We start from the raw sequence: 27,407 nt of genomic DNA, 5'->3' as shown, positions 1-27,407 counted from the left end.
GCATATGAATAGCACTGTGGATATTCTGAACACATGATACATAAGCTTGGCACCCTGAAGACGCACTTACCAGAACTCCCTCCTACTGTCTCTGTACGTTCTCCCTACCTACCAATTAGACTGTAAGCTCCTCGGGTCAGGGACTCCTCTTCCTTAATGTTACTGCTGCGGCAGAGTTTATTCGAGCATTTGCCCGTTCTCTGCCGCAGCAGTAGCCTGGCGCGCGCCCGAGAGTGACGGGCGCGCGCCGAAGCAGCGGAAGAGCGCCCTCCGATCGGGGCGCTCTCCCTACCGCTGCCGGGTCCGCCGGGTCCCCCGGAACCCCCTGCCGCTGTCCCGCGATCGCGGGACACCAGGGCTCCCTCGGGGAGCCCCTGGACGCGCGTGCAGGGGGCGCACGCTCCCGAAGACGCGTGACCGCGCGTCTATGACGCGCGGCACGCCGAGGGGCGGCCACTAGCAAGCCGGGAGATTTCCCGGCTTGCGGTACCGACCACACTCGAATAAAGTGTGTCGGTACTGTACTTTTATGTCTAAAGCACTTATTCCCATGATCTGTTTTTTATATTATCTGTTATTTATTTGATTACCACATGTATTACTACTGTGAAGCGCTATGTACATTAATGGCGCTATATAAATAAAGACATACAATACAATAGAATACGGTGACATCGTGAGATGACAATACAGCTTCCGATTGGTGACTCCGCAGCCAGCTTTGTTTTTTCTTGCAAGTACTGGCAAAAGCTAAAACTGAAATATCTTGGCTCCAGGAGCTTTGAGTGCAACAGTTCAGCTCTGAAGGACCCCTCTTATAAGGTGGGAAAAAACTTGATTTTACAGGAAATTGATGATTTAAGGTAAAGAAGTTCACAAAACTACAGTGTGCCAAATTATTTTAAAGCTGAAAGAGATTAGTCACGAGTTGTGCAAAGTTTTGAAAAACATGTATACTTTGCTGCTATTTCTTTGTTACGGGTTATTTTTACAGTTTTAAAAGTATAGCATGATTACATTCGGATCTGTACGACTACCATGAAAATGACAATAGGCAATATAGGCAAAGATTTATTTAGTAAACGTTGATGTGGTTGCATGTCTTCTAATATAAAAATAGCATTAGTAAGATCCCAATATTGTGGGTCATATTTACTAAGCAGTCTCCTGCCATAAGGCACCTTATGACATTGGAAGACACCTTACAGACTTTTCAAGTCAATGAGCTACACAGTGTCTTAAGGGAGAAGGTTGCTTAATAAATATGGTTCTACCCTGCTCAGTATACTTTATGTATTTAACCTTAATTTTCATTTATTTTTCTTTTATAGACACTAATAAGAATTCATATAACATGATTTATTTGAAACTGTTTTCTTATTTTTTTTCTAGTTATTTTGATGTACAGTATTACAATAAACATTTTTCTGATGCTACATTTAAATATTTAATTTCATGTTTATAGTATATAGTGATAAGCACGAAGAGATATCTGCAGACATACATAATAGCAGTGAAGGTCAAAAATCAGCTGGCACTCCAAAGACAGCCAGAAAAGGTAAAGAGAGAACAGAGAAGCCTGAAAAGGAAAAATCTTTTAAAGATAAAGAGAAGGATAGAGAAAGACTGCTGTCTACCCCTACCTCGAGACCTGAATCCCAGGTAAAATCAGCATTCATATTCTGTCTATTTAATTTCAAATTGGATCTTTATTACTATGAGGCTGAAGTACTTAATGAAAAGTGGTCACCTTGTGTTTATTTTGATACTTTCGACAGCATTGAAAAGAAGAGAGAATAGTATTTTGTATCCCTAAATTGTATTTACATTTTGAATAATAGTGATTTATGCGCTTTTCTACTAGCTTTAGTTCTCTGCTACTTTCCTCTGCCAACATCTAATGTTTTTTTCTGGCGTTTGTTCACTGGTACTGGCTTATTTCTATAGCTACTAACTCCTGTCTGTTGCCACGATCTACTGTACTGTCCTACTAGTGAATTTTGTCTATTGCTTTTGAGTTTTAGCAATGCTTTTGCCAACCTTACAGTATCTTTCTTCCATTATTTCCAAGATCTCCTACCGAATGTCACCTTTTCTTTTCATATAATGACACTAATTGCAGTTACATCAGACACAAGGGGGTTTATACAATACAGTTTGTACAGTGCAAAATTGCTGCAGTGCTGTGTAAAGTAAGGTACAAATTTAATTTGAAAATAAAATTAAATATCTTTTTTTGTTGCTAAATTCTGCCATTTTTAAGAGTATTAAATCGGAAATGTTTTGGACATTTCCAACCTTATTTATAATCTGAATTTTCAATCCTCAAGCAAATAAGATTCAGAAAAGTATAGGGCAGTTCAATCTGCTCTTGAGCAGCTTTTTGAATATGAAACTTTTCTATTTTTTCAAACAGAAATGCTTTGGACTATTCAATAAAGTGTCTTGTTGTTTGAAATTGTATTTAAAGCTGCAATGTTCATTCAGGCACAAAAAATATTTGGTAGAACCGCTAATTTAGCATAACATTAGTCATTTTCACCATGTTTATATGTTATTGAAAAATCTGCGAAATTTAGAATATTAGCTATCTTTATTTGTGCCACATATAATTAACAATATTGCCCATTAAAGATGCACTCCTGGCGACACTTTTTTTTGTGTGTTTAAAAAAATAAATAAAAATGTTTGAAGCAGGGGGTCTCTGGATATTAGTCAACATTGGTTGAATACTGTACTTGCGTGCACTTACAGTATGACGTCCACAAAACAGCACAGGGACCTGCACCAGCATGCCTTTGTTACGGCCAGTGGATGTCATGGCACATGTAATCGCTTTCCAGGACTTAATGCATTCACAACTTCAATGGAGCATTTGAATGGAAGACCTGCATCATTGCTCTGACGTTGCGATCACAATTGCTACCAAAGCGATCACTTGATCGTGACTTGCAGGAATGGTCATGACTCTTGATACTCGGGTACTGCAGCCTTTGCAGCGGGGAAGAGGTTAATAGATCTCAATGGTGTTGTGTAATAAAAGAAGGGCAAAAACACATTTAAAAAGGAATTACAAAATGAAATACATTTAATCTTGGAGCAAACTTGACCTTTGTTTACTCTTAATGTAATTGTTTCCTAAACCTACTCTGCAATTGTTACCCTCTCTGTTATTCAATGTCTCTTTCTTGAATCACAAGTGATTTACAGGTTGTACTTTTAAAAGCACTCTTATTGGTTGGGGACATATGGTGCAGAACATAATTTGCATGTTGCCTACATTTTCAAGCGAATACTGCCATCATGTGTTTTATTTATTTATTTATTTTATTTAAAATTATTTTGGGGGTTCAATAGGAGCTTGTTAGGTGTCTAGTATAGTCTAGTACATTATGTGTTTTAAACAGATTAAAAATAATTGAAGGGATTTTTTTCTTCGTGTATTTAATTTTACGTTTTTTGGTTGCTACATCAGGTGACATTCAAGCGCCAAGTCATAATAAGCCCCCCAAAATGGATTTGTTTTATCACATTTACAATTTATATAGAAAACTTTAAAAAAAAGACACACATGTAGGATATTGCGTGGTATGCAGCATTAACCCTTTGCGGTCCAATTAATTTTCACTAAGTGCGCCAGCAGATCTAATCGAATTTTCGGGGAAAAAAACACATACAGCTCAACCCCGTTATAGCGCGATCTGCACACACACTCCCAGCACACACTGACAGCACACACTCACAGCACACTGCGCACACTGCCCGCACACTGCGCGCGCACACTGTGCACACTCACTGCACATTGCGCACACTCACAGCACACTGGCACACTCACAGCACACTGCACACACTCACAGCACACTGCACACACTCACAGCACACTGCACACACTCACAGCACACTGCACACACTCACAGCACACTCAGCACACTGCACAGCACACTGCACAGCACACTCAGCACACTGCACAGCACACACACCACACTCACAGCCCCCCTACCTCCGGTGTCAGCTGCTGGGGCATCGTGGTGCTGCCTGCGGGGATCGGTGCGGGACTGGGGAGGGGTGGGAATGGTGCTGGGCTTGGGCGATCGGTGCCGTCCTGGGGTGCGGGGATTGGTGCGGGGCTGGGGGGGAAAAATCGGTGCCGGGCTGGGGGAATCGGTGCCGAGCTGGGGTGTGGGCTGCTGGTAGGGATCGGTGCAGGGCTGGGGGGAAGGGGGGAGATGGTGCCAGGCTGGGGGGGATCAGTGCTGGGTTGGGGTGCGGGGCTGCTGGCGGGGATCAGTGCAGGGCCGGGGGGGGCGGATCAGTGCGGCTACTGGGAGATGTGCAAGGGGAATGCTGGAGATGTACGATGCCTGCGGGGGACGTGTGCGCCTGCCGCCGCCTCACTCCACCTCTTCTCCCCTCCTCCCGATCCGACATTGGTCCGCAACCTGTAAAATATTTTGTCGGATATATTCCAACATTGGACCCCAAAGGGTTAAGTTCAAAAACTGACTTTATGGCATTTTATTGATCTTGCTGTCATTTTTGCTTTGTGTGGGAATTATTAAAAATCATATTCCTCACAAAGTTATAAAGCTTGATTACACGGGAGGCCAAAACTATCACTAGACAGGACTCAGAGATAAAATAAATGGGTATTTATTTGGCCGGTGCCAACAGACAACACAGTATCACCAACATAGCAATACTCACTCCAAACAGGGGATATAGGGGGAGTCCTAGGGGCCTGAAGACATCAAAATGGCTTACCGAGCGCCGCTTCCATTCCTGTGGGGGTTCTGGAAATCCAGGTAGCACTGAATGCAAGTCACATGTAAGCAAGTTTAAATCTCGTGTTTCAGAAAGACACGCAGCCTTATCCCATACCATTACACTTGATAAGAAAGTTTCCTACATTTTTACATGAATACTAAGGGACTGAATCATATTTTTGAACAGTGCAGATGCATGATATTAAAAAAAAGTTAGCTTGAAGCTTAACCCCTTATGGCGTCTACGGGCTCTACGTATCAAGAGATACGTTTGTGCTTTTTTTTGCGTAAAAAAAAATTTCTGTCTCAAACGCAACATATTTATGGTGTATTTGTACGTTTTTCAAATTTGATACACGCAGCGCTTGTATTGGCGCAAAAAAAAAGAAGATCCACTACCTTTAAGAAAACCGATAAACCGATGCAGTAAACCTTCAAGAAATGTAACGTAAGCCACACTTTTTTAGTACATAGATCTGCGCCAATATGCAAATGTAACTCTGCCCTAACACCTGCTTGCTCCATAAATCCTTCATCTCATCGCAGGTAGACATACACGAAAATGGTGCAACTGATATTACTACTGTACATAGACACTGCTTTGTGAAAAAATAATGCATTTGCGCCAACATTTTGTTGTGGACACATCGAGCCCCGTATCAAAACATTTTGCTCCAATTTTGGCCTGTCTGTCCTAAATTGCAATTTGAGGAGATGCAGCAGGAGGAGTTGGGGAGGAGTTACATGTGCACATATTATAATGAGATGTATCACAGTCCGCCTCTTTGTGTGCCATTCTATTTCCCTTTTATATGCCAAAAAAAACATATCTGTAGGAAAAGTCTAAAAATCAGCATCAGATGTACAGGAAGAACTGTTTTTACATATGCCACAGCTCCACTCCAATAAATGGAGCATTGCATTAAAACACATGTTTCTCTATGTTGATACATATAACCCTGTATCTTTAATTATCATCATCCACTCTGATGGTAATTGGTATTGAAAACAGCGGTTTATGTATGTCTTTATTTATATTATTTATTTATATAGCGCCATTAGTTTACATAGCGCTTCACAGTAGTAAAACATGTGACAATCATACAGTATAAATAACAAAAATGTAAGGTGATAGTCATAACTATCATTTTAGTCCCAGCTTTTCATAGTAAATACTTACACTTTCACAAGCCTTAAAAATGGTTGACATATTATTAGAAGTGAGAGAATGGGGTCCTCCAGATGCTCACTAGAGCTCATGAATCTGTTTTTGTCACCAAAGAAAAAGAGGCTCAGGAATTCATTTTAATGTTAGGAACAGTAAAAAGTAACTCAATAGAAGTGTGAAAATCGAACAAACAATCATATTTTTCATACTGCATGTAACAAATCTGATTTTTTTGTTATTCATTAGTGTGAGATTTACTGTATCAAGGCAATGGTAGAGCAAAAGTGGGGCACATAGAGATTTTAATTTGCATCTCTTTTAATCGGTGTTTCAAAGCATTTTGCTCGGTTTGTGCCACATACAATATTTTTCTCTGGAACCTGCAACTCTGCCCAGACTCACAGGCATAAATTTGCTAATTGTCAATATTGCTGGGTTAAAAATGTGTGTTATAAAACTCTGGAATAGCAGCAATATTTTTATTTTATTCTAATGTATTTGCTAAGAATAACATATTCATACGTGAGTTGCAATATTCAATTTCTTTTGCACAATCCCAAAACTCAGCATTAAATAACACTTTTACGCTCTTGCGTATTTAATTAGAGGATACATACTCATTTGCATGCCGATTATCTATCCTGGCATTACATTTAGACCACACTTATCGCTGCCATAAAATGCAAGTTGTCTGTGCAAATTCATTTTACATTAAACCTGATTTGAATCTGCTTTCTTTCCTCTTATAGGCACAGCAAAAGATTTATTTAAACAAACCATTATGGACTCTTCGGCTTGTCAGTGAGACAAGTGAAGCAGACACATTAGAATTGAAGAAAGACACAGACCGCATAGATGAGATCAAAGCCATGAAACAAGCATGGGAGTTGGCAGAACCAGGACGAGCTGTCAAGGTAACCTGAATAATGAAAAGATCTGCAAAATTAGGATAGCAGCTGCAAAATGCAATTACAGTATGTTCATAAGATTCTCTCTGTCGCTTGCTGCACAGTGAATAAAGAAAACTTAAGCATCCAAAAAACATTGCTGCTTTAGCATAAATGTTTAATAAATGTTCTCATAAATGTTATTCTTAGGCTTTGCAGTCACGTCTGCAGTATGTTAACAAGTGCATGCACAAAGTCTCAGCCGGACAGCTAACAGACCCTGAAGTTCCCCAAGGTGTCCAAATTTCCACTGGAGAAGGAAGTAAGCACTATTTCATTCATGTTTTCCTGTTTTTAAATTTAGTTTTCAGTTCCAACTACCATAAATGTTAACATCTCCTCCAGAAGATGTCATCATACAGACACATAAATATTCTCTTTTAAACTCTTAAATACAAAACAGCTTTGGCTCAGATTGACTAAAATGCTGTGACAATATGATTTACTTTAACTTGGAGAAAGCACATTTTCATGGTTTAAATTGGCCTGCAGATACAGTATACTGTACGGTAAGCAGCTTTTCTAAGCCTAACCGCTTTGAAGGCTGTGAAGAGACTAAGGGGATTCATCACAGGGCAACAGGACTCATAGCCTAAAGATAAAAAAAAAAAAGCTGTGAGGCATAGCCAGGACCGTATTTGAAACCCTTCGTGTCAAAACAAAGTCTTTATTTTTGTAAATCTAAATAGAAAACATTTGTATCTGCTCCTATAACCATACAGCACATTAAATAATGACAGTGAAAAGAAAGCAGCTTGTACAGAATCACAATACACAGTAAAACCAAATAAAGTTAGTGATAAATGGAAAAAAATTCTGTCAGAAATCGTTTGTCACAGATTATTGAAAGCCAAAATTACTGCCTTCAAAAATCCATAGTTAGAATGTTCCACTGCAGAGAAAATCATCCTAATATGGACTATCCAGTATCCTAATGTAATCACACTTTTCTTTGCAAAAATTATTTGGCATTAGATTCCCTCAATGTTTATTACCATCAATGCTGGATAATCTATACGTTGAAATAAAAATGCAACAGGGACACATCACACAGAGTACATTTTAACCAGTGACCATATATATGTGTTGCAATTTATAAAGTGGCCACATTGTTAACAAAATCCATTATGAATGTGCGGAGGACTCAGGTGGTGCTTTTGCACCCTTACTAAATTTAAGTGTGTATAATAGTTTTGATTCAGCAAAATACAATGCTGTAATGCCCTCTTAGAGCATTTTGAAATTATTCTGTACAGTTACAGCTGGCTCACAAATGAAAGGTTGGCTGCAACATTTGGCCCATTTTTAACACCTTGCACTGTAGTAACGTTTTAAGGCTTATCATTGGCTTTGGAAAATTCTAATCTTATCAATTACACTTAATATAGCACTGAATACTCTCATTGTTATATTCTGTGTTAGATTTTGTCAGATGTTTATGATACTATAAATCTCCTAGTGTATATTCACAGTTAGCAGGTACAATTATCTTTACTACTGTAATAGTTCCAAGTAAGTGGAATTATGTTACCTAATCACAAACATATATTTGGTATTTTTTCCATTATAGAAAGGTATAGGTAGCCAAATGCTTTAGAGTATTTATGCAAACGTGGGTACAAACCCGCTCTAATTATTTCATTTTAGGTTGGTGCACTAGTGGAATAATTAGATGCAGTAAGAAAAAAGTATTCCCTCCTAGAGAGAGTGGAAAAAGCCCCAATAATGTGCAATCAGAACCTAGTCAGAGGGAATAAATCAATTAGCTAACATGTAAAAGGAAATGAAGAGAAATATATGTTAAAGTGATGAGTCTATGTACATACAACAAGAGGCTATAAAATATAGCAATCCCTGATTTGGTCAAAAAAGGTGTAAACATTGTAAATTATTAAAATAAATCTATATACACATAATAAAAGGCTGGGGGACATCAAACAATATCTGCAGTGCTATAACATTAAAAGAACTAAAGCAATCAGACCAGTACTTGCTTACTGTGTGTAGTGACTGCAAGTAACAGTTAGTTCTTTAGTGAGTGGGTTCAGATATAAAGTGCCAGGAACAAATGTAAAGTAGCCATTTAAGCTGATTGCAATAGACCCGCTGTGGCGTAACCACCTACCATCAATCAATAACTCAATTTCAAGGTCTTGTTGCCCGATACCAGGTATTGCTGGTTAATTGGTGAATTAGGAGAGTTCAGGGTTAGTGTAATTATATAAGAAATGATTTTGTGATCAGGGTCACAGCAAACAGTCAGTGATATCTTCTTTGCTTGGAGTTGAGGAGGAGCGCAGGAAAAAACGTGGTATATAGAAAAGAAGAAAATATATATATAGTGCAGATGGCAAATCACTGCTAATGTTACAGTAGAGGGAACTCTTATTCGAACAAAAACCAGTGGCAATTCCCCAAAAAACCCAGGAAACACCCAGGTACATTCTGAATACATGCCTTAAACTTTCCTTAAACTAGCCCCAGCATTTCTGCATTGATTAATGGCCTATCAGATTAACAGCGGGGGTCCCTGGCAGTCCCATTCAAACTGAATTGGAATGCCAGGGATCCCTGCTGTGTTAATCCTATGGGTCGTTAGTCAATGCAGAAATGCCTTAAACGTGCCTCAAACTAGCCCAGAACATACCCAGCACATTCCCAGAATGTAACCCGGCTAGTTTACGGCAAATGTTAGAATAAACGTTGCCTCTACTGTATGTATACAACAATAGGAATCGAACTCACAAAAATCGCTGTTAATTACTGCATGTCAGAGATCCTTCTCTCTCTGGCTGGAGCCCTTTAGAACTCAGAAATCAGGATATTCCTCAGTGGATGGATAGGGTATGTAAATAAGAGAAAACCACAATAGTGCATACTGTTTGAACTATAGATAGTGTATTCATCACAAATGTTTAAGGAAACTCACATTTTTCATATATTAAACGGATGGTGGAGAGAACCGCCGATAGAAGGATGGTATAGTGTGGAGCTGCTTCCCAGTGCTTCACTTGCGCCTCGCCGTGTGCTTCCGCATCAGTCACTGCCGTCGCGTCACTTCCGCTTTCGCGTCACAGGTGAGGGCGGGAAGCCAAAAATGGGTCTGATGTCAGCAATGGATTTGCCAGTCCTTCAGTGTGCAGGTTCCCTCAGTAAACTCTACGCGTTTCGCACACTGCTTCGTCAGAGTTTACTGAGGGAACCTGCACACTGAAGGACTGGCAAATCCATTGCTGACATCAGACCCATTTTTGGCTTCCCGCCCTCACCTGTGATGCGAAAGCGGAAGTGACGCGACGGCAGTGACTGATGCGGAAGCACACGGCGAGGCGCAAGTGAAGCACTGGGAAGCAGCTCCACACTATACCATCCTTCTATCGGCGGTTCTCTCCACCATCCGTTTAATATATGGAAAATGTGAGTTTCCTTAAACATTTGTGATGAATATACTATCTATAGTTCAAACAGTATGCACTATTGTGGTTTTCTCTTATTTACATACCCTATCCATCCACTGAGGAATATCCTGATTTCTGAGTTCTAAAGGGCTCCAGTCAGAGAGAGAAGGATCTCTGACATGCAGTAATTAACAGCGATTTTTGTGAGTTCGATTCCTATTGTTGTATACATAACATTAGCAGTGATTTGCCATCTGCACTATATATATATTTTCTTCTTTTTTATATACCACGTTTTTTCCTGCGCTCCTCCTCAACTCCAAGCAAAGAAAATTCCATATCCTGGGACTTGGAACTGTCCCATCAGAGGAAGTTGAGCTGCTATTTTACACATTATATTTGTAATTCACTTTTTTTTGGTGTAAGGTGTATTTGTGTATTATCTGTGTTTCACTTATTACACTAATCTATTATCACTTGGGAAGCGCCCAGTCCACCCACTCCCCCCCCCTTTTTTTTTTGTCACATAGTCAGTGATATCCCCTGATTTTTACTTGCATGTATACTATATACAGATGTTGTAAGTAAAAGGTAAGTTTATCATGGTCTGCTGCTCGCTATACTAATGTAAGCCCTATAGCAGTGGTTATCAACTTTTTTTTTTCTTGGGGCACTCCTAATGACAGTGCTCAGTTGCTGAGTCACCCCCACAACAGGACAGAGAGTCACAAGAGACAAAGGGAGCATAGATAGTCAACACACACACGTACACGCAAACTCCTGCCCATGTTGCTTGCTCCTTTGCATGGCCACAGCCCCCAGGCTCCTGACACCTGCTCCTGTATGGCTGCGGTACCCAGCAGCAGTCAATCAGGGGGGGTAAACTGCCCAGCCCCCAATCAACTGCTCTGCTTTCTTCCTGGTCTGGGAGATTGGGGAAATCCCACGGCACCCTTTTCATCCTCTCACAGAACCCCAGGATGCTGCGAAACCCCGGTTGGGAGACACTGCTCTATAGGTACTGTATGGTACAGTAGGTGGAACGAACAGTAAGGGAAGGTAGAGGGAGTCCCTATAAAGAACGCCCTATGTTGATTTAGTATAATAGCTTCTGTCTAACGATTGCAATATTGAACAGGTTGGTCTTGGAGCTTTTGCAACCCAGTATTTGTATCGCTGTGCGGGATTTGCAGCTCCGATAGACTATATTTGTATCAACCTGCCTGCTTCAGTAGGCAGACATCGCTATTAAGGTGACGTCAACGGGAAATCCATAAGATCACATAATCTATGTAGTGATAAAACCATTTTATATGTAAGGAGAGTATTTTTTCCCTTTAATTTATTGTTTGCCATAGAGTATGTTGGGGTATCATTTTTTTAAAGAGTATAACAGGAAAGTACTATAATTACGAGACAGAAAATATAAACGGACTCATTTTTGAACAAATAAATAAGCAAATATGTGAACATTACACTTTTGGGGGAACAAAATATAAGGAAGTCGGTTACATTGATTTCAGTAGTTTCAAAATAAAAAATATATAAAAACTACTGTATGCAACTGTCCCTTCAAAAGCAATATTTGTTTGTAGCGGTAGTAGATACCCATCATAAGAAAGTAGATACTCGTCATTAAAAGTATATTGATTTATTTTCAACCTTTCAATGCTGCCTAATATAATGATATCCAGAACTCAACACTGCTTAAATATACAGAGCTTTACAAATATATATTATTATTATTTTCAATTAAGTAAATATAGCCGTGTTAGTCAAGTTGCAATAGTGCAGAGTAAATGACTACTTCAGTATTAGGTGACACCTTTTTAATTTGGACTAAAAATAGATATTATAAGACAAGCTTGTTCTCCTCTCTTCCTCAGGTCTGCAATACTGATTTACAAAGATTCCATGAGCTGAAAAGAAAAGAAAAACAAGATGGCCATCTATGCAGATGATGCAGAGAAGGAATAAACAAACAAGGATGGAAGGGACAGTGAGACAGGACTATACATCCATCAGCAAAGTGCAGATGGGTGGGGGTGCAGTGGGGGAGAGTGGATGAATTGTAAAATATCAGAGAGGCAGGGAGAAACATTGCAAAAAATTCTGGTACTGGATTAAAAAAAACATTTCAGCATTAAGTCATCTTGTTTGTGTCAAAGTATATTATCATTTTGAGTTCAAATGTTTTCCATTCTTGAGTACTTCTAAACATTCCATTGAGGATTTGAATTTTGAAGTCATTTATGGAATGATCTGGCTGTGAGAACCCACTACCATAATTTTTAAAATGTTTCTTTCGGCCTCTCTGTGAATTTTACAATTAACCCCCTCTTCCTCCCCCCCTGGCCCCCCCCCCGCATCCCCACCCCCTGTACACTGCTGATGGATGTATAGTCCTGTGTCTCACTGTTCCTTTCATCCCTGTCTATGTTTACTTCTTCTCTGCATCTTCTGCCTTGGATGGCAATCTTGGTCTTTATTTCTAGTTCTGTGTTAAGCTCATGGAATCTTTGTAAATCAGTATTGCGACCTGAGGAAGAGAGGAGAACTCTCGAAAGCTTGTTTATTAATATCTATTGCTAGTCCAAATAAAAAAAGGGAAAGTAGTCCCGAAGGGTCCAATGGCGGAGCACTGCCGTGCAAACAAACTTTTTTACATTCGCTACTGGTTTGCAGCCCTCCATTGTTTGCACGACAGTGCTCTGCCATTGGACCCTTCGGGACTACTTTCTCTTCAATCACGTTTGGCGTGACGCACCCACTCATCAAGGACAGAGCTGTGCTTCAAGGGAGTTCCTCACATTATTGTTTGATATTGTATGTACTCTTCGTTTGCTGGGGGTTTATACAGGACCTTTATGGTATACTAGCTGAGAGACCCGGCGTTGCCCGGGATGTAATGTTCCCGTTCCCCTCTCTCTCCTCCCCCCTCTCTCTGTTTGTCCCCCATTCACATCAATCCAGTCCCCCCCCTCCCTCCCTCCCTCCCTCCTTTACAGCTTCATGTAGCGTGTGTGCATCAGTCACTGTGTGTTTGCGCGCGCGTCAGTGAGTCTGAAGCAGAAACACAAACACACACAGACTGACTGACGCACACACAGTCAGTGTGTGCCTCAGTCAGTGTGTGCGTGCGTGTGTGCGTCAGTCAGGGTTTGTGTGCGCGTCAATCAGTGTGTGCGTGCGTGCGGCAGTCAGTCAGTGTGCGTGCGCGTGCGGCAGTCAGTGTGTGTGTGTGGGGGTGTGTGCGCGTGCGGCAGTCAGTGTGCGCGCGTCAGTCGGTGTGTGTGTGTCAGTCGGTGTGTGTGTCAGTCAGTGTGTGTGTCAGTCAGTGTGTGTGTCAGTCAGTGTGTGTGTCAGTCAGTGTGTGTGTCAGTCAGTTTGTGTGTGTGTGTGTGTGTGCGCGCGTCAGTTAGTGTGTGTGTGTGAGCCAGTGTGTGTGTGTGAGCCAGTGTGTGTGTGCGAGTCAGTGTCAGTGTGTCAGTCAGTGTGTGTGTGTCATCAGTGTGTGTGCGCGCGTCAGTTAGTGTGCGTGTGTGTGTGCGTCAGTCAGCGTGTGTGTGTGTCAGTAAGTTGTGTGTCAGTCAGTGTGTGGGAGGTGATGTGAGTGGAGCGCCGGGGAGGGGAGCACCAGGGAGGGGAGTCAGGGGAGGGGAGGCGTCAAAGGCAGGGGGGGGGCGTCAAAGGGAGGGGGGGGGCGTCAAAGGGAGGGGGGGGGCGTCAAAGGGAGGGGGGGGCGTCAAAGGGAGGGGGGGCATCAAAGGGAGGGGGGGGCGTCAAAGGGAGGGGGGGGGGCATGTCAAAGGGAGGGGGGGGGGGGCGTCAAAGGGAGGGGGGGGCGTCAAAGGGAGGGGGGGCATCAAAGGGAGGGGGGGGCGTCAAAGGGAGGGGGGGGGGCATGTCAAAGGGAGGGGGGGGGGGCGTCAAAGGGAGGGGGGGGGGCGTCAAAGGGAGGGGGGGGCGTCAAAGGGAGGGGGGGGCGTCAAAGGGAGGGGGGGGCGTCAAAGGGAGGGGGGGGGGCGTCAAAGGGAGGGGAGGGTGGCGTCAAAGGGAGAGGGGAGGGTGGCGTCAAAGGCAGGGCGTCAAAGGCAGGGGGGGGCGTCAAAGGCAGGGGGGGGGCGTCAAAGGCAGGGGGGGGGCGTCAAAGGCAGGGGGGGGGCGTCAAAGGCAGGGGGGTGGGGGCGTCAAAGGCAGGGTGGGCGTCAAAGGCAGGGGGTGGGGGCGTCAAAGGCAGGGGGGCGTCAAAGGCAGGGGGGGGCGTCAAAGGCAGGGGGGGTGTCAAAGGCAGGGGGGGGGGGCATCAAAGGCAGGGAGGGGGCGTCAAAGGCAGGGGGGGGCGTCAAAGGCAGGGGGGGCGTCAAAGGCAGGGGGGGGCGTCAAAGGCAGGGGGGGCGTCAAAGGCAGGGGGGGGGCGTCAAAGGCAGGGGGGGCGTCAAAGGCAGGGGGGGCGTCAAAGGCAGGGGGGGGCGTGGACAGGAAGGGGGGGCAGTGGACAGGAGAGGGGGGGGAGGTGGACAGGAGAGGGGGGGCAGTGGACAGGAGAGGGGGGGGGCAGTGGACAGGACGGGGGGGCAGTGGACAGGAGAGGGGGGGGCAGTGGACAGGAGAGGGGGGGGCAGTGGACAGGATGGGGGGGGGCAGTGGACAGGAGGGGGGAGGGCAGTGGACAGGAGGGGGGGGGCAGTGGACAGGAGGGGGGGGGCAGTGGACAGGAGGGGGGGGCAGTGGACAGGAGGGGGGGGCAGTGGACAGGAGGGGGGGGGCAGTGGACAGGAGGGGGGGGCAGTGGACAGGAGGGGGGGCAGTGGACAGGAGGGGGGGCAGTGGACAGGAGGTGGGGGCAGTGGACAGGAGGGGGGGGGCAGTGGACAGGAGGGGGGGGCAGTGGACAGGAGGGGGGGGGCAGTGGACAGTGACACACACACACACACACACACACACACACACGTGTCTCAGTTGATGCGCCCTTTCTCAGTTCCGTTTGGCGCCGGAGGTGGGGGAGCGACACCTACCTGTACTTCCGGGCGCCGCCATCGTCTGACTCGGCGCCGCGAGGGAGGAAGGGGAGCCGCCATCTTACGCGCCGCGTGGCAGCTGCCTGTTCCCCCGCCGGGGGTAGGGGAGAGGTGATTTGGAGCGGGGAGAGGTGATTTGGAGCGGGGAGAGGTGATTTGGAGCGGGGAGGGGGGAGAGGTGATGCCGCTGGGGAGGGGGAGAGGTGATTTGGAGCGGGGAGGGGGGAGAGGTGATTTGGAGCGGGGAGGGGGGAGAGGTGATGCCGCTGGGGAGGGGGAGAGGTGATTTGGAGCGGGGAGGGGGGAGAGGTGATGCCGCTGGGGAGGGGGAGAGGTGATTTGGAGCGGGGAGGGGGGAGAGGTGATTTGGAGCAGGGAGGGGGGAGAGGTGATGCCGCTGGGGAGGGGGAGAGGTGATGCCGCTGGGGAGGGGGAGAGGTGATGCCGCTGGGGAGGGGGAGAGTTGAGTTTGAGCGCCGCTGGGGAGGGGGAGAGGTGATGCCGCTGGGGAGGGGGAGAGGTGATTTGGAGCGGGGAGGGGGGAGAGGTGATTTGGAGCGGGGTGAGGTGATGCCGCTGGGGAGGGGGAGAGGTGATTTGGAGCGGGGAGGGGGAGAGGTGATTTGGAGCGGGGAGGGGGAGAGGTGATTTGGAGCGGGGAGGGGGAGAGGTGATTTGGAGCGGGGAGAGGTGATTTGGAGCGGGGAGGGGGAGAGGTGTGTGTGTGTGTGTGTGTGTGTGTTTTTTTTTTTTTTTTTTTTGGACCTTTGGCCCGTCACTCCGCCTCAGGCCAATGAGAGGTGTGGGGGGCGGGCCAAGGGGGTGGTGTGTGTGTGTGTGAGGCCAATGAGAGGTGTGCGGGGACGGGCGGGCCAAGGGACCAATGAGATTGCCCCTAGGGACACCGGACATCCAGGCAGGCAGGCATGCATGCATGCAGGCAGGCAGGCATACAGTGCTTTCACTAATATAGTATAAGATATAGAAATCTGTGTTAGCCGTCCAGCGTAACTAGTACACTCCTATGTTTATATCATTACATTGAGTCTCCTATAGCACTTCTACATGCTCTAGTACCTTGGTTACATACTATCATTACTCTGAGTACGCATATATACTCCCAGGACAGCTGAGCCCTGATTATTGGCTTAATATCCCTCTCCCTCTACAAATAAAAAAAGGTATCACCTAATACTGAAGTACTTATTATTTTGGAAGGGAACCAGTGTACATCAGATCCTAATGTTTTGAAAAGTATTGTTCAGTAATATTTATTCATATACCATTCACAGAGAAGGAGAAGTATGCACTCATATAATTTGTTATTCATTAGGTGTGGTCCTCAACAATTAGTGTAACGTTATCAATTATAACACTTAGAAAGTAAACATTTAACTGATGTTCACATATATAGTAGACACATCTGAAGTGATATCCCTAATAAAGATAAGTGGAATAGGCAAGTGGAGCATCATTAAGCAAAAATCAACTTTCCTGCCTCTCTTAACAAGACTGAACCTGAGATTGTATTATACTTGTCATGCTGTAATTTTACTTTCACTTTATTCCTAAAAATACTACTGTAGCTCCAGTAGGTGGTACTGCACACCTAAAATCAGTGTCAAGTGTGTTAAAGCATGTAATACAATTTTGAGATGTACTTGAAAATATAGACCATAATCAATAATGTATCGCCCTCTATGTTCTAAGCTTTTAACTTGCTACAACATAACTCCATATGAAGCAGTATACTGTTATTTATGTTATATCTATTTAGTGACGGTCACATTTATTTTACATTTGCCTTACTGTAGGTAATGTATATAAGAAAAAGATAAACACAAAAATCACATAAAGGTAGAAATCTAGGTTAGTTATATCCAAACCAAAATGTATCTTAAAGCGCTTCCTTAATATTGTTAATTACCCACCTTAGGCCCGTAATATAGTGGGCACGCTTGCTCCGCCGTGCACACACGCGGCACTTCTAATTGGCTCTGGTTAGCCAGCCGTTCTATACTAGGGCCGCGCACGGCAGTGAGCGTGGAGCCGGCCGATCGGGGGAAAGACCGTGAGAAGTATGTTTTCGCGCTGCTACCCGTTGCGCGTCACACACTCAGTGTGTGTTTATATGTGTGTGTTTGTGTATATATATGTGGGTATAGCAAATGGAAATATTACTGTATGCTCATTTGCATGACAAAGACAGGTCTGCAACCCGGTCTTTCACCATTATCACCCAGCACACAGCACTTTCACTGCAGCAAAGGATTCTGGGAAATGACATGCAAATGAGCACACACCTTTTGCTTCAAAACCATTCAACATGGTTCCCCTATAGGCTTAAGCTTGCTGCATGGTCACAGCTTTGAGCACAGCCAGGGTTAAATGGTTTTGAAGCAAAAGGTGGCACTGTGTGCTCATTTGCATGTCATTTCCCAGAATCCCTTGCTGCAGTGAAAGTGCTGTGTGCTGGGTGATAATGGTGAAAGGCGGAGTTGCAGACCTATCTAAGACATGCAAATGAGCATACAGTAATATTTCCATTTGCTATATGCTTTGCTGTGGAGGGTTTTTGTCACTTTGTGTGTGTGTGTGTGTGTGTGTGTGTGTGTGTGTGTTTTCTCTCATATAGATGTTGGTAATACAGGAATTAGATGGACTTTATTTCACATGTGATAGCCCAATGAATACAAACGGCTCTATATGCTCTAAAACTGCTCAAAAATATCTTGTGCTACCCTAAAGATCTAACACTCTATTTAATGTGAGAGGAGCTGCGGGACATTCTCAGTCAGCCTGAGCTGACCCATGTCTGAAGTTTGGGCCTTTAGTTCATGGAAACTGCTCCTCTCCAGGATCTGAGTGTCTTCTTAACCCATTTTGTTCTGCAGGGTGTCTGTATTTTTAACTTGTTCAGTGCCTGCGTGTTTACAGTACGTCCACTCCAACCCTGAAATAATATAGGAAATATTTATCTGCTGTTAGTGATGTGACACAATCCTTTTACCGTCTCCTGTCTGTGGGATGTGTGTGTGTGTGAGTGCAGGGGGGGGATGACTACGCCTACCCGTGCGCGTCTTTGCCACGCCAATCTGTCGCTCACAGCACTGAAGTCTATACACACAAAAGTGTGCTTCACGTACACAAGCATTCGCCAACTATAAAACAAGCCTTATGTATCAGCATGTTTTCTGAGTATGCAAACTCTTCGTGACTTGTTCATGAGAGTACTTTTTTAAAGCAGTCCCTTCTGTATGGAATTTTTTCATGTGTTGTGATACTGAAGACAAGCCAGACCATCATCAAAACAAAGGTTATCATTGGTGTTGTATTGTCTGGTATCCTGTCTAATTTATGTTTAAATTATATTTGAGGAATCCCAGATTGTAGGGTTAACCAGGACATTTACACACAGTATACAAATATGATATACCTCAATTAACCCCAAAAAAGTTTCTGGCAAGGATCCAGGAGAGCCTTTGAAACCTCCTGTATGCTGGCTAGGCATTACAATTTGTATTGTATATTATGCAATAATTGCTAATACTTTAAAAATGGCATCTAATGCTGTGGAACGTTTCTTCAAGGCTTTGCAAAATGGAATTTGTGTGCTTAAGTGAAGTATACTATTTGAGCAATTTAATAATTGTATTTGTTTTACATTACACACTGTACAACAACAGCAGTTACCACTGTCACAGGAACCCCACAAGCAGTATCATCAATTTACCCAAGTGTGCAGTCTCCAAAAAAAGAATTGGAACCTTTAGACCTGACACCTTTTATCAGGTAAGCAAGAGATCAATACAATCATGTTATATAGTTGCAAATGTCTGTTTCTAGTGCTAACTGAAATATATTTTTAACTCTTCATAGGAAAACAAGGTCTGTACCAGTTTTAAGAGATGATTATATTATCCAAAAGCAGGCATTAGAAAAGGCAGAGGAAATTCGACAGTTTAGACAGCTACGAGAAGAAGTCCTAGAGCAAAGAGAGCAAGAGCAAACTGGCCGAAATTTGCTAAAGAAAAAAGTTCTACAAATGTATGAAGATTTACAGGTAATAAAAAGTTATGTATTAGATGAATCTTGTATATGTAAAGAATTGGGAACTGGACATTAGTCAGTAGACAGTGGTCTGAGAAATGCTGGATTATATTTATTGTGTGTACTGTACTGCATGTCTGCATTTATCGTGCTCTTCTGTTGCAGTGGAGATCTCTATCATAAAATAGTCAAACACAATAACTGCTTAAGGCTATTTAGATAAAACAGGCTTATACAGTAGTCATGAATGGTGGTGCATACAGCAAAAACATACATTTTCCTAGTCACCCAAGACTCCAGTTATCAAATATTATTATTTTATTTCACATTTGTTAAAAATATTTGTTCAAAAACTCCAATCTACACCCACAAAATACACAGCAGACACACACTAACAAAACAGACTCCGCTGCCCCCTCTACACCCACCAACAGAAGACACACACACACCAATAAAACACTGCTGACCCACAAACCTTTTCCCTAACTCTCCTGTGTGGAGCTCTCTGCAGGCAGGGTGAGGGAGGAGTCAATGCCTTGCTTGTGCCTACTGTCCAATCAGCTCCCCTGTATGGGAGCTGATCTCACTCTTTTTTAAATGAGAACTGAAAGCTGATTGGCTGAAAAACTTGGCAGGGTACCAAACATTTCGGGCCATTACTGATTGGTTAAAATTACGGGCATTAACGAATCAGACAGCAGGGATTTCAATAATGCCAAGAATATGCCAGCTTTAGCCTATAATTAATTTTATTTCACATTTGTTAAAAATAATTGTTCAAAACCTCAGCCAAATAAATTCTCATCAACAACTATTTGTAGGGCTTATAGGTATTTTATATGGATAGATTAAATAACAACATGCCCCAAACACATAAATATGCAATAGACGTGTTAAAAAGATGCAGTAGATACATCTAAAAATGAATTAGAGATGGATCAACTGTCCCACCAGTCATTATATATCAAATAAAAAAGCTGATAAGTAACAATCTGCTTCTTCCAAGACTCTGTCTGGGGTTACTATCATCCCTAAGATCACCTTTTAAACCTGTGTTATGGTTTGACTGCTACAATATAGCTCCCCAGTCAAACAGGAATCCTGCCACTGTTCTCTGAGTCCTTGATTTAAATAGCTTTTTGGCAGCTGTCTTGGGTCTATGTGTCAACACAAATGGAAGAGTACAATATTTTGCCACTGCCTGATCAGCCATCGAAAATTAAAATTCCAAGTATAGAACAAGTGGAGGCAGCGCACAGCTCAAGGAGACAGAATCCCGGTCAGTACAAGAATTATCTTTATTCTACGTGGATCAAAAGGAGGTACACACTCTCCTATGCGTTTCACACAACACGGGTACTTTATCAAGGAGTCCTTTTTATCCATATAGAATAAAGATAATTTTTGTACTGACAAGAATTCTGTCTTCTTGAGCCGTGCAATTCCTGTTTAGACTACTGGGTTTACAATCTGTATAATCTTAATTGACCATGTAACATTAGATATCGATTTGATTTTATATATCAATTTTGTTGTGGTAAAATACTCTAAAAAGTATGTACTTTAAGTATTATTGAACCCAAAGTAAGGGCTTGTTCATCTACAACTTTACCAGATGTCAGCAAATAATATTTTCATCTTCATCCGAGATCAACACAATCTAACAGTTTGAACACAAACCTATATTCTGTTAAAAAAAAAGACACAAGGCTCCTGTGTGCTCAGATATATAGTAAATTACACTGGATACGTGATAATCGTCAACGTGAAAATACAGTGATGGAAATATGTACTGTACACACAAACCCAACAATAATAAAACATGATCAAATGTTGAGTGAGTAAAAGTTGATGATAAAATCACAATAAATGAATATGGAAAAAAGATAAATATCATAAAATAAACATGAGTGAAACAAAAATGGGACTCAGACAGGATAAATAACCATACTAGGTACTAGGTACTAGGGATGTCAGTAGTGGTGAAATAAAAAACAAATTAAATAAAAAGTTTCCCCAGTGGAGTGTGAGAGTCCTGATACTGGGATGGTGGCTTGTACTGGTTTTAGATTAAAATGATCCTGGTACCAACAAAAAGAAGAATTGATCTAGAACAAGTGTGCAAACAAGAAGTCTCCAATGATGAAATATGTTAAAGGCAATTTATTAGACTATTAATTAAAAATGAAGCACTCACGAATTCCACTTATTGAGTAAGCATATAGGGCTGTCCAAAAAGTTGTGGCAGTTTCTGGGACTTTCCCTCTGTGTCTCCGATGTTTTACTCCGGTTGAGATGCCGCTGGCACTGATTCCCTTGGCATCCCATGGGTCCCAGTGCAGGATTGCGATATGATGTTATGGAGCTGGATGATGTAAATGGGGGAGAGTGTGACTTCTAAGGATGCATTTACAGTCCAAAAGTCTTCCAACACGTTTTGCAAGTCATGAGTATGGAGACCAGACGAAGGCTGGATTATATACCTACTACTGCCATCACGTGATGAAGAATTCACAAATGGTGAGTCAAAAAGATTTTATAGCCTGTAAAATCACTTGAGTTTTGAACTGGATCAGTAGATAAAAAACATATGCATAATGTGCACAATGAAATGTTACATACCTTGTTGTTTAGCATGTCATTATTGTTACACCTACACATTAGTAAACATATAAATATGCATGGGTTAATAAATGGTGCATCACTGTAGTTACGTCAAGTGGTGTATTGTGCTAAGATCATGACATATTGGTAGTGGGCAAAGTTAAAAAAAAAAAAGTATGTATATACAGTACGTGTGTGTGTGTGTGTGTGTGTGTGTGTGTGTGTGTGTGTGTGTGTGTGTGTGTGTGTGTGTGTGTGTGTGTGTGTGTGTGTGTGTGTGTGTGTGTGTGTGTGTGTGTGTGTGTGTTAAAGAACTAAAGAAATGTCACACAATGAATAATTGATAATGAATATAGGGTTATAGGGTATCATATAATCATGCAATACAATGATAATATAATGAGATATTTCAGTCTTGGGAAGAACCCTCATGAAATTGATCTCCTAGATGCAACACTAAGGCTAATATTAAAATGTTTGGCAGTGAAATAAAATAAGAAACAGAAATATTAAAATATGGTTTTATATATATATCTATACAAAAAGAAAAAAGAAAGCGCCCGATCCTAGTGCAATATGTCTAAAAATACATTTAATGTTCCCAAAAATCTACAAATGAAAACTCACAAACAACAAAGAATAAGAGCGTGTTATGAGATTATACTCATGCCCCAGCACTGGAACTCTGCTCCTCCGCTCTTCCGCCTCTTGGTCTTGCCCGTCCGGACCCCCCTGAGCCTCCGTCCTGCAGGAACTCAGGGAACAACACCTCCGTCGTTAGCGTCCTCCGGAAACAATCCTCATGATTAAAATGGTTCCGGGCAAGATAGGACGGGGAGCCTGTAGAAAGTGCTACCAACGTCTTAAGTCCAAAGTACTGGGTGGTTTGGTATATGCGCTCTTAACTTTAGCAGCACAATTCTCCCCCTACGCGTTTCTTCACATTAAGTGATTTCATCAGGGGATAGGTATTAGGTGCTCATCATAGGTATATATATCCAAGATGTCCAATCAAATTGGATATAAGCTAATTCGGCACATGTGTATTAGTTTTACATTCTGATTACATATAACACGTAATTCTAATTTGTACCATAATTGAAAGATCATTGTTAAAACTAAACACAACTGTTTTAAACAAATACCTTAAAACACATGAAAATACATACATATTAATATAAGGTATATATATATATATACACACACACGTCTATATCTGTATACCACCAGAGAAACTGTGACCGATTTATTCTAATATTTTATATTTGAGAGGAATTTACATCTCTCTGGTGTAGCAACAAACATATAATTGCATATATATATATATATATATATATATATATATATATATATATATATATATATATATATATAAATAAAACCAATTGTTCGTACAAAAAAAGGATTAATACATCATATACATTTTTTAATTGATCATAATCTGTCACGTGTGATTTCATTTGGTTAGACAGTCATTTATAGATTCGTTCACAAACATCATTATAGTTACATAGTTACATAGTAGATGAGGTTGAAAAAAGACTTCCGTCCATCAAGTTCAACCTATGCTAAATTTAGGCAACAGATATTTTATCATATATCTATACTTATTGATCCAGATGTAGGCGAACAAAACCCCAGAGTCACATCATCCAATGATATCTCATAAGGGGAAAAATAGATTCATTCCTGACTCCAAGAATTGGCAATCGGATTAATCCCTGGATCAACATCCTTCCCATGTATACTTATTTGGTATCCTGTATACCTTTCCTATCTAAAAAGATACAAAAGGAAAGGGGAAGGGTAATTCCCACTTGTGATGCTAACCAGGAGCAGACAATTGCCTTATTCATAATATGTAAACATCTTCAATGCATGAGACAGTTCATAAGACCCAGGATTCCAAATAGTCCAATAATGAACACACTCCCATGAACTTACCACTAGCCTGTGTAGGTAAATCTTATGTGGTAGTCTGGGTTTTCAATGTGTAGGACTGATCACATAAATGAAGTAAATAAATTACTCACTGCTGACCTTGGGGATATCCTGGTCCTGTCAGGTGTGCTCCTACCCAAAAGCAATTGGAGAAGGTACAGGAAAAAATTGTTTATTCTGTCACATGACACCTTTGGCTAGGAAAGATTCTCCCTTATTAATAACCCTTATTGTAAAATTCTGATCAATAACATCAATATTATTATAGTAAGTTACATTTCTGATTTACATTGAATCCAGGGTTGATTTGCATAATCATTTTGTTCTTCTTGCAATTATGCTCTCCATGCAACTATGTTCTGTCAAGATACAATGTTCTTTTTAAAATTATTGCAAACAAATAAGAATCATTTAGCATGATTTTGGCAATATAAAAGTGTGGTTAATACCACGTAATAGGTTTTTAACTGTATATATCTTTTTGTGTATTGTGAGGGTAATGTACAGCTATTTGTGTGTTTTTTATAAATTGTTCCACTATAGTGTTGATAGTGGTTTTTTTTTTTTTTTTATAACTTTCTTTTATTGGGTTTTTCAATGATAGTACATGCCAGTATCACAGTAATGTCACTTGTTTTTCATTGTGACATACAACATCAAAACAAACATGGGGGGGGGAAGACGTGAGAGGGGGTGGTAAGGGGGGGTTAGGGGGAAGGACATAGAGTGACTGGATGGATTATAGTCTCTTCCATGTATTCCTTTAAGCCTGGCTCTTTTCTGCATGTTCTTTACTATCTCGTCAAACGTTCCACCTAGTTTAATAATCCGGGAAAGGGATAATTCTCCTTAATTGATCCTGTTCGTCGGGATTTCTATAGTTCTATCTCCCCTGTGTCTGCTCCGCCGCCGAAGGAGAACTCACCTGCCACTATCAAAGCCAGATGGCGGTATTGCTCATCCCGGGGATATCGGTCTGTGCCAGCCATAATGACCAGACTTTTTGGAAATTTGGGCCAGTGTCGTTGACTAGACTTGTCAACTTTTCCATCTGGCAAGCGAACCAGATTCTATTCCGAATTTTATCTATTGATGGAATTGCATCCTGATTCCACAATGCTGCGGTCTCGCATCTCATTGCCGTCGCAAAATGTGCTATAAGTTTGTTTCCCGATCTAGACACCTCTTCTGTGGGTTTACCTAGTAGGAAAACCCAAGGATCTAGTTGGATTTTGAGGCCCAAGAAAACCTTTTGTAGCCAATCTCTAATTTGAGTCCAAACGGGAATGATTGGAGGACAAGACCACAGCATGTGTACCAGATCTCCCCGTTCCCCGCACTTCCTAGGACAGAGCGGGGAAGCGCCTGCGACAAATTTTGCCAGTCTAACTGGGGTGAGGTACCACCATAATAATACTTTATATGAGTTCTCCTTCAGCGTCGTACAGATCGAGCTGCTAGCCGCAGCTTTAAAAATCGCTTCCCAGTCTTTGTCTTCTAACGGTCCAGTCAGATCTGTCTCCCATTGTGTCATGAAGCTTGGTCTGTGTGCGTCATCGGAGTTTGTCTTGGTCACCACCTTGTACAGAGCAGAGATGAGTCCCCGTGTATCGGTTCCCCGATTACAGAGCTTTTCAAAATTGGTTAGGGGTGGTCTATTTGGGTGTTTGGAATAAAATGCCCGGACCTGGAGGTATCTAAGAAATTCTGTATTAGGTAAGTCTGTTTCTGACTGTAGATTATCAAATGTTTTGATTGTGTCTCTGCCTTCCAGGTCCTTGAGTCTTCTTAATCCCCCTTTTTGCCAGAGTGTGAAGTTTCTGTCAGTTAACCCCGGAGCAAAGTCCGGGTTTCCATATAGGGGAGTCATTAGAGTGTGTTTTGAGGTTAGTGAGGGACTATTTTTAACCGTCTCCCAGACCGATAGAGAGCTCAACACCGAGGGAAGCGGGTTCTTGAGATCTTTTAGCCTGGTTTTAGGGTACCATATAAGGTCTTTCAGCTCCAGCGGTGCGCAAGCCTCCCTCTCCAATGCCACCCATTGCCTTTGCTCCGGATCCCCATGCCACTGTGTAATTTGGCATAATTGGGCTGCTTTGTAGTAGGCCATCAAGCACGGCACTGCCAACCCCTCCGTTTCCTTAGGCCTTTGCATGATTGACCTTTTTACCCGTGGTTTTTTGTTTTTCCAAATGAAGTTTGTAACTGCTTTCTGCAATTCTATAATATCTGATCTTACCACGGGTATCGGAAGAGTTTGGAACAGGTATAGTATCCTGGGGAGGAGGTTCATTTTTACGCAAAAGATTTTACCAATCCAGGATATCCCATATGCAGACCAGTCTTTGAGTTCCTTTATGAGGGTTTTTATAAGTCTCAGGTAATTCTCCTGGTAGAGATTATGGCTTTGTTTGGTTAGGAAAATTCCCAAGTATTTTATAGCTCTGGTCTGCCATTTAAACTGAAAGTTTATCTCAATTATTTTCTCTGTCGCCTTTGGAATATTTAGACTCAGCGCCTCCGACTTTGATTGATTGATCTTAAATCCGGAGATTCTGCCAAATTTATCCAGTAGAGCGAACAGATTGGGTAATGCGGTGAGCGGTTTTGTCAAGGATAATATAATATCATCTGCGTATAGCGCGATTTTATGCTCTTGGGAACCTATTTGCACTCCCGTAATATCTGGATTGCGCCGAATGTGTGCTGCCAGCGGTTCCATGCATAGGGCGAACAACAGGGGCGAAAGTGGGCATCCCTGTCTGGTACCGCTTTTAATTTTAAACATATCTGATGGGAAGCCTTGGTGTAACACCCTGGCGGTCGGGGATGTGTATAATGCTTTTATTGCTCTTATAATTTTGTTCTCAAACCCGAATGCCTCAAGCGTGGACTCCATATATGGCCAGTCGATCCTGTCAAAGGCCTTTTCTGCGTCTAAGCTTAGAATTACTCCATGGATCCTGTTGGCGTTAATGTAGTTAATAATATCAATTATCTTTCTTGTATTATCGGCCGCTTGTCTGTCTCTAATGAAGCCAACTTGGTCTGGGTGTATAAGCCGTGGCAGGATCGTACTCAATCTATTGGCCAATAATTTGGAGTAATTTTTTACGTCCGAATTGATTAAAGATATTGGCCGATAGCTTTGGCAATTTGTAGGATCTTTGTCCTTTTTAAAAATTATGGATATCGACGCCTGAAGCATCTGGTCCGAAAAGGGTTCCCCCGCAAGAACTCCATTGAATAATTTGAGCATGTGTGGCGCTAGCACCCCTATAAATTTCTTGTAATATAGGTTAGAAAACCCGTCTGGGCCTGGGGCCTTAGAGGGTTTGAGATGTTTGATTACCGCTGTCAGTTCCTTTAACGTGAAGTCAGATTGAACTGCCTCATTCTCCAGCCTGCTCACCTCTGGTAAGACTGCTTCGTCGAGGAAGGACTGTAAAAGTTTTTTTGTTTTTGGGTTTTGTGATACTTTCTCCCCACTATATAGCTGTTCATAATAAAGCCTA

At 42.4% G+C, this 27,407-nt stretch overlaps 1 protein-coding gene across 1 annotated transcript in view; it reads left to right on the top strand.

The window, feature by feature from the left end:
• The window catches only part of ADGB (androglobin), a 542,000-nt gene that overhangs the window by 475,240 nt on the left and 39,353 nt on the right, over window positions 1-27,407 (top strand). Inside the window, exons 30-34 of the mRNA XM_075596533.1 lie at window positions 1,466-1,662; window positions 6,681-6,845; window positions 7,029-7,140; window positions 18,984-19,089; window positions 19,177-19,360. Coding sequence (XP_075452648.1) covers window positions 1,466-1,662; window positions 6,681-6,845; window positions 7,029-7,140; window positions 18,984-19,089; window positions 19,177-19,360 — 764 coding nt within the window. The remainder of the gene's footprint in view (window positions 1-1,465; window positions 1,663-6,680; window positions 6,846-7,028; window positions 7,141-18,983; window positions 19,090-19,176; window positions 19,361-27,407) is intronic.

This window comes from Ascaphus truei, chromosome 4 (assembly GCF_040206685.1).
Source record: "Ascaphus truei isolate aAscTru1 chromosome 4, aAscTru1.hap1, whole genome shotgun sequence".
Taxonomy (NCBI): Eukaryota; Metazoa; Chordata; class Amphibia; order Anura; family Ascaphidae; genus Ascaphus; species Ascaphus truei.
Note: the sequence above shows the minus strand (reverse complement) of the source record. Positions and strands in the feature narration are given on the sequence as shown.